Below are 8,657 nucleotides of genomic sequence, written 5' to 3'. Positions count from 1 at the left end.
GACTAAAATCACAGCATGAGACCAGGAATTCCCAAACCGAACCTTTTTAAGTTATTTCCATTTTTTATTATTATTTTATTAGCAGTATTTCAAGTGTTTTATTTAGATTGCTATTATTTTAAAAGTATCTATTTATTTAAATTTTAAATTATTAGTTTTTCATCTACTCACAAACCCCGTGCAGTTGGGGTTTCTGAAACCCTGCACTAGAGTACCATTGATTTGTTTGGGCAACCATCATATGACCAGATGTTGAGACGTTATTGTCCCTTAGACTGAGACCAAACAAGCAATGACAGGGGAAATGTAATTTTAAAATTTTAATTATTTCCCATTTGAATGTTGCAAAAAATATACTATACACAAAAATGCTCACAAACATTCCACTGTTTGCCCCATTCACAAGCAAATTGGTTACATTACGACTACAAATCTTTACTAATCGCTTTGTTTGTCAAGAAGTCTCTTTCCTAAAATAGTTCACAGGGTTTTAGAGGAGAGGTGTGCATTTTAAGGTCAATGCATGTCTCCTCCATCTCTGTCTGATAAGTTAATCCTTACATCTTTTACAGACTTTAAGAAAATCATCTTCTGAATCAGTACAAGTTAATTCTTGCATTACACATTATGATTTGGCACATAGCTGAGAGCCAAACCCAAAGCTTGCATGCCTAGCAACTCAAAAACACAGGCCCGTTTAAAGTTCAGTGTCCCAGGTATAATAGTTTGAGCATGACACGCATTTTAAATATACAATTACTCCAACCAAAGACACCTCCAACCGGCTTAATGACATTTTCCCCACACCTTCCTTGAGCTCTGCCCACTTCAGGAATGTCTTACACAGCGTAGATTCACTATCTCCATGACGTGTTTTGCTGAGGAATCAAGCTTGACGAGAATACTGACTACGCCAAGGGAAAGTGAATACAACTTAAGGGAGGAAACCTGCTAGACTTGACAGGAGGAAGATGAGAAGTGAAAAAAATGGATCAGCGTTTAAGGAGAATGTGGCAGAGGATGTTAAAAGAATGCTCCACAAAGTCCTTTTACTTTCCCATTCCAAGCGAATGGGCCGATATAATAAAAGAGGCACGTCTCAACGGTAATACACCATCTTTATCTTTTTGTAAACCTTTCTCTGTCTAATTAAAGAATTTAAAAGGTTTCACCAGGCAGAGTATAAATACAGTCAGTCAGCTTGAAGAAATCTAATGTCATGGTTCGTTTCTGTGCTCAACCTCAACACTAAAGTCAAAGACAGAAAGGAAGGAATGAAAGGACAGAGATTATCTAACTTGTCCTGAAAAGGCCCTGCAGAATAATGCAGAACGTACTGTGACCCACACGACCATGGCGAACAACATGTTAAAGGTAATGCTTATTACGATGTTGACTCATGCTAAAGCTAGTATCTGTGTGCACAGTCTGGACATATTCTTTCTGTCCACAGCTCGCAAAGAGTTCCTCCATTAGCATATTGATAAATATGACTGTGATTTAAAATAACTGCTGCTAAGTGTCTAAAGGCCTTTATGGAGTCTCTGGGTAATGTGTTACTGGAGTGGGCCTGAGGGAGCAGCATAATGAATACCAGCTGAGAGAGTATCTCTCAGTAAATAACATTCACAGATCTTAAGAGAGAATAGATTAATCCAAGATCTTGCTTCCCAAGACCCACAAAGGGGGAAAACTGGACTTTTTTATTTATGTAAAAATGTATAAAAATTTGATATGGATTATATTGTATACATTACTCTTTTCCCGCCAGTGTTTTTTTTTTTTATGTTGTCAGTGAGTGCTAGAATTTTTGATCCCCCCCAGCATATTTTGTTGTATGAATATCTGAACATACAATATATCAAAACAAATAACAGAGCCTCTGCTTCTAAACAAACAAAAAAAAAATTCTCTAGCTTCATGTATTCTTTTTTATCAACACTTGAATGTGGGTGAGTTTCATAAAAAACATTTTGAACAAAAAGCTGAGAAAATTGCATTTTTGCATGTTTCGCCCAGATCGGATTCAGATTCAAAGTGATGATCGAAACATACAGTGAGGAAAATAAGTATTTGAACACCCTGCTATTTTGCAAGTTCTCCCACTTAGAAATCATGGAGGGGTCTGAAATTGTCATCGTAGGTGCATGTCCACTGTGAGAGACATAATCTAAAAAAAAAAAAATCCAGAAATCACAATGTATGATTTTTTAACTATTTATTTGTATGATACAGCTGCAAATAAGTATTTGAACACCTGAGAAAATCAATGTTAATATTTGGTACAGTAGCCTTTGTTTGCAATTACAGAGGTCAAACGTTTCCTGTAGTTTTTCACCAGGTTTGCACACACTGCAGGAGGGATTTTGGCCCACTCCTCCACACAGATCTTCTCTAGATCAGTCAGGTTTCTGGGCTGTCGCTGAGAAACACGGAGTTTGAGCTCTCTCCAAAGATTCTCTATTGGGTTTAGGTCTGGAGACTGGCTAGGCCACGCCAGAACCTTGATATGCTTCTTACAGAGCCACTCCTTGGTTATCCTGGCTGTGTGCTTCGGGTCATTGTCATGTTGGAAGACCCAGCCTCGACCCATCTTCAATGCTCTAACTGAGGGAAGTTGGTTGTTCCCCAAAATCTCGCAATACATGGCCCCGGTCATCCTCTCCTTAATACAGTGCAGTCGCCCTGTCCCATGTGCAGAAAAACACCCCCAAAGCATGATGCTACCACCCCCATGCTTCACAGTAGGGATGGTGTTCTTGGGATGGTACTCATCATTCTTCTTCCTCCAAACACGTTTAGTGGAATTATGACCAAAAAGTTCTATTTTGGTCTCATCTGACCACATGACTTTCTCCCATGACTCCTCTGGATCATCCAAATGGTCATTGGCAAACTTAAGACGGGCCTTGACATGTGCTGGTTTAAGCAGGGGAACCTTCCGTGCCATGCATGATTTCAAACCATGACGTCTTAGTGTATTACCAACAGTAACCTTGGAAACGGTGGTCTCAGCTCTTTTCAGGTCATTGACCAGCTCCTCCCGTGTAGTTCTGGGCTGATTTCTCACCTTTCTTAGGATCATTGAGACCCCACGAGGTGAGATCTTGCATGGAGCCCCAGTCCGAGGGAGATTGACAGTCATGTTTAGCTTCTTCCATTTTCTAATGATTGCTCCAACAGTGGACCTTTTTTCACCAAGCTGCTTGGCAATTTCCCCGTAGCCCTTTCCAGCCTTGTGGAGGTGTACAATTTTGTCTCTAGTGTCTTTGGACAGCTCTTTGGTCTTGGCCATGTTAGTAGTTGGATTCTTACTGATTGTATGGGGTGGACAGGTGTCTTTATGCAGCTAACGACCTCAAACAGGTGCATCTAATTTAGGATAATAAATGGAGTGGAGGTGGACATTTTAAAGGCAGACTAACAGGTCTTTGAGGGTCAGAATTCTAGCTGATAGGTGTTCAAATACTTATTTGCAGCTGTATCATACAAAGAAATAGTTAAAAAATCATATATTGTGATTTCTGGATTTTTTTTTTTAGATTATGTCTCTCACAGTGGACATGCACCTACGATGACAATTTCAGACCCCTCCATGATTTCCAAATGGGAGAACTTGCAAAATAGCAGGGTGTTCAAATACTTATTTTCCTCACTGTAGATGGGGAAGATCGAGTCCATCAACACCTCCAATGCTTCACAGTCAGTACCTTTCATGGGTTTGTCATTTTATTCGGTAACAGTTTTGATTTATATGCTGCTTAAGCTGGGGCCACACTAAAAGACTTTTCAAATGAGAGACCACAAACATGACGATAAGAAATCATAGATTTAACCATTTTGTTCCTTTAGTGTGTGGAGTGCATCAATGTGACCAGGAAAGCACAACACACACTTACAGATTCCATTCACAAACAACCAGAGTCCCGCCTCTGAACACAGGATATCTCGCAAAATCTCTCGCATCAAATGTGACTTTACAGTAAACAAACATGGTGGACGACCCGCAAGAAGAAATGGCGCTTATAGTGTATGGACTGCTTTTTACAGAAAATTGAAAGGAAAATGTTTAGATGAAGTCGTGGAGACGGTGTGAACATGGACCTTACATGTTACAGCTTGCTTTCTGATTGGATATTGTTTTGTTTCACGTGAGTGTCCAAAAGTGTTGTGTCATAAAATACGGAACATTCCGTCAATGGCAGGGAAAGAGTTAATAAAATTATGATATGATAACATTTAATAAAATTATGATAAAATTGACAGTAACACTTGTTACGTATGTTACATGTACTCACAATAGTATTAACAGTTAATTATGCATAATTACATGCAACTAACCCTCAACCAAACCCTAATCCTACCCTAACTCTATAGTAAGTACATGCACTTAATTAATATTACTCAGTACTTAAATATATAATTACACTGTAACAATGACACCCTAAAATAAAGTGTAACCAAGTTGATTATAACCTGTATAACCTGATGTATAATGATCTATCAATACTTACAGAAATGATGTCACGGTAGCCACGAATGTTGGAGACTTCTGCAGGTTCTTCCTCTCCCTCATCCTCTTCTTCCGTTGCCTCGTATCCCTCATCAGGACAGTCTGTTTCCGTGTCTGCCATGTTGGTCATGAGGTCGATGAGCTGCTCCAGAGGAGGGCTGAGTTCTCGCTCCTCATGCTCCTTCAGCCCGTAATCCAAAGCCTTGTAGATCATTATACCCAGAGACTCTATGATCTGTAACACACATTAAGTCACATGTAAGTCACATTCGTCAAGCATTACTGAATAAATAACCATTAAGTCAGAAGCAAAACTTTATTTTACAGCCCATATCATGACCACTGATAAAAGGCATCAGAAGCTAGCTCAAGAGAAAGAGCCTCTTGGATAAGCCTCATTACAGTCTTATGACTCTCAGAGGCCTGCATGGTTTAACGAAGGGGGAATTCAGATGTTCAGATGTGACAAACGCTGGATACTTGGCTCAAATAGGGCTTGACAATAGTGATGCATTTATGTTATCTGTTGTAAACCTGTCTTGTCAAGATACATTATAGGATTTATGCTAATGAATGTCAATTGATGAATTACTATAAATAAATTAATTGTATTTAAATACAATAATAAAAAAAATAGTAAAAAAAAACAGCAACAATTTTTATTTTTGCAAATTATTTTTATATATAATTATATACAAGTATTTATGCTAATGAATGTAAATTGATGAATTATTATTAATAACTTAATTGTATTTAAAACAATAAGAATATTTTCATCTTGACACTTTATAAAAAAATAAAAAAAATAGCAACAATATTTATTATCCCTTATCAGTTATTTTATGCTTTACAATTTCTTTATTGTTGTAAATTAGTCATACATATTATAATAATTGTTAATATATAATATATAATATAATATAATAATATAATGTATTTGATATTTATTTATTTATTCATTTAAAGATACTCTGACATTATATAAAAATATATTATACTGTTAATATTATTAGTGTTAAGGACATTTAATTATTTACTCTTTCATTCATATTAAATATTCTGACAAATTATATACGACGTTTCTAAATATAGCAAAAAAAAATGTAATTTGAGCCTCATGGACACCTTTCAGTGAATCAAATCTGAACCCATGCTGTTGCCCACCGTGTGCCTGACTGTTTCTGTGGACAAAAAGGCCCTCTGTTATCACATGAGCCATCAAGGAGTTGATTGACTGGCCTAGTGTTTTGTACAAGCTCAATATAAGGTTCATGTAACAGAAGCGGATGTACTCGTGAGTCAACTAAAAATCAGCCTGGGAATCACTGAAGCTGGGTTCACATCGGGAGACTGTCATGACCCAACAAGCAATCGATTAAACTTAACTAATACAATTGAGCTGCAAGAACAGCTCATGCAGGGCAAATTATATTATGCAATTACTGAAAGAGTGGTAAAACCAACTATTTTGCCAATGCAAATGTTTGGCAAACATCTCAGAACAACAAGATGGTCTGATAAAGAAGTTCAAATAAGGAAGAATCAAGATAATCTAGATAAAGATTTACTCTCAACCCTTTGTCAATAAACTTAAAACTCTAACATGCAATAGAGAATGAATTGTTTATAAAGGGAGCTATACGAAACGCCTTATCAGCGAAAAGAGATCAAAACCAACATAATTATTGTTATGTAAGAGAGTGCTCAAACAGATGAGGCTTCGCCATCATGTCTCCTAAACATTTCACCACTTCCAGCGCTGATGTACAAACCAAGACTCATCAGAGCTGCTCATCTCTATATCAATATTGACATTTTCCAGGCGTGGATTTCCTAGTTCATACCCGCTTAAACATGCTGTGTTCCAGATGGTAATCCTTGTCATGAGGAAAACAAATATTATAAGTGTCCTGCTCTTATGTAATCTAATCGTGCATGTAATACACTACACAAGAGCTCAACATGATTCAAGTCTAGCCTAGGATTGCAAACACAGAATGGACCCTAAACAGTGTGTAACAGTCAAGGATTCATTCATTACTAGCAGACTTGTTTTTAGTTGTTTAATAACACTTCAATGCTAGGAGTGGGCAGTATGAGAGAATTCTCATATCTCATAATGTTATAAATAGGGATCAATCTACAGTATATTACAATTCTGGCTAATACAGATGATAATTATTACCAATAAATGGTCAATATAAAAATGTTATACTATTTTGTATTTTATACTATTCAGTTTGAGATTTGCCAGATTACATTTAACAGTGTTATAAAATTATTACTGTTTTGAAAGATTAAAACGGTACTTTACCACTTTCAATAAAACTTGGTTTCCTACAGAGTAGAAACTAGAAAAGAGAAGAAAAACTAATTTGGAGCTACCTGAGAGGAGAAAACAGAAAAAAAGGCTGTTGTCTTCCCTTTCGCAAAATAGGCAGGAAAACTTCACCACCCATAATGCACTGGGCACTGTTGCTGTTGCTATAGTATTACATTTTAACCATAACGCTGTTTGAAGAATATACATAGCTCAATACAATTTTCAGTGATCAACCTACGCTTACAATAACTGTTCTGTTAATAACCCTCTGTCGATCCGGCTGTCCGTGTGCGGGATACAAAAATGCAAAAGTATAATTTGTAGTTGTTTTCACGAAAGCCAAAAGTTTTAATACATGTAAATTTCTTGGCCTATAACATGGAGAATGAGTAAACATTGTTCATTAACTTCATTTACATATACTACCGACATTGTAACAATACAAAGCGGGTTGAAAATTGGACAGTTAGACTTTCATTTTAATTGATCATTCAATTACTTAAAAGATAATCAAAATGTAAAAATAGAGGAAACGAGCATGCAAAATTAATTTTAAATAATATTATTTAATATTTATAACTAAATAAAATTCAATATAGATCAGTATAGTCAAAGTCAACCAATACAGGTCAACTTAAAAAAAAACACATATATAAAATCGACTTGTTTAAACCAGTTTTCCAGCCTTGCTCCATGATTCTGTGTCACTCTCACATAACATAAGTCCTGCCCTCAGTATAAAAACATTTATTTACTGCCCTCTGTTATAAACATTCCTCCATCAATGTCCTTTTATTCCATCATTTTCAGGTGTGGTCAACATCAACAATGCATCAGACATCCACCTCAGTTAAACATCTGGGAGAGGCAGAGCTTTTACATAACATAAGGTCACCGAAAACGGGAAGTCAGGAGGAGGAGGATGTTGTATGATGATGCAAAATGCAACGACAGCTTATCGAGTGGCTCATCATTTATTAAACAATAGAGAGATTGTTTGGCACACGTCAGTAACTAACAGCCCTAAAGCTGAATGTAACAGTTTTGCTAATTGTTTCACCCAGACAACAGATCCACATATGACAGGCCTATTTCTTTCTACTTACTTGCTACATACACATACATATACATATATATATTGTTGTTATTATATTATATATATTTATATATTTTTATATTTTTTATATTTATACAGTGCAATGCATAAGTTAATACACCCATGCTAAAGTTGACTAAAAAGAGGAATAAAAAATCATATTTTGGAAATTGAACTTAATGCCTTAATTTAAAAAATTAGGAAAAATCCAACCTTTAAGGACACCAATTTTCTTTGTGAATGAATAATGTATCGTAAATAAATAAATGTTCTTCCTTAAAATACATGGTGCATAAGTGTGTACACCCCTATGTTAAATTCCCATAGAGGCAGGCAGATTTTTATTTTTAAGTATTTTTTTTAAATTAATTTTTAGGATACTATGCATCCTGATAAAGTTCCCTTGGCCTTTGGAATTAAAATAGCCCCACATCATCACATAGCATTCACCATACCTAGAGATTGGCATGGGGTACTTTCCATAAGATCATCTCTCAATGCAAATCAAACTAGCTTTTAGGCTAACTGAAATAAAATGTAATTCACAAGCAGTGGAGGGTGTGACTGTGAGAACATCGAGTTCCTGCAGACGTCCTGAAACAGTGGAGGAACACAGGACTATTCTCTCTGCAGTTTTCTCTTCAGGCTTGTGACTCAGAAAGAATGAGGGGGAAAAAATGAGTTTGAGAGAGAGCAGTGATGGTGGAGGGAAAGTGACAGAAGAG

At 36.3% G+C, this 8,657-nt stretch overlaps 1 protein-coding gene across 3 annotated transcripts in view; it reads right to left on the bottom strand.

Moving 5' to 3' along the window:
* Positions 1-8,657, bottom strand: part of spire1a (spire-type actin nucleation factor 1a) — a 47,142-nt gene that overhangs the window by 20,652 nt on the left and 17,833 nt on the right. For all 3 annotated transcript variants that reach the window (XM_084130927.1, XM_084130929.1, XM_084130928.1), the window contains exon 3: positions 4,515-4,748. In XM_084130927.1, coding sequence (XP_083987053.1) covers positions 4,515-4,748 — 234 coding nt within the window. The remainder of the gene's footprint in view (positions 1-4,514; positions 4,749-8,657) is intronic.

The sequence above is a fragment of the Abramis brama genome (genome assembly GCF_963993115.1).
Source record: "Abramis brama genome assembly, chromosome: 12".
NCBI classification, from domain to species: Eukaryota; Metazoa; Chordata; class Actinopteri; order Cypriniformes; family Leuciscidae; genus Abramis; species Abramis brama.
Note: the sequence above shows the minus strand (reverse complement) of the source record. Positions and strands in the feature narration are given on the sequence as shown.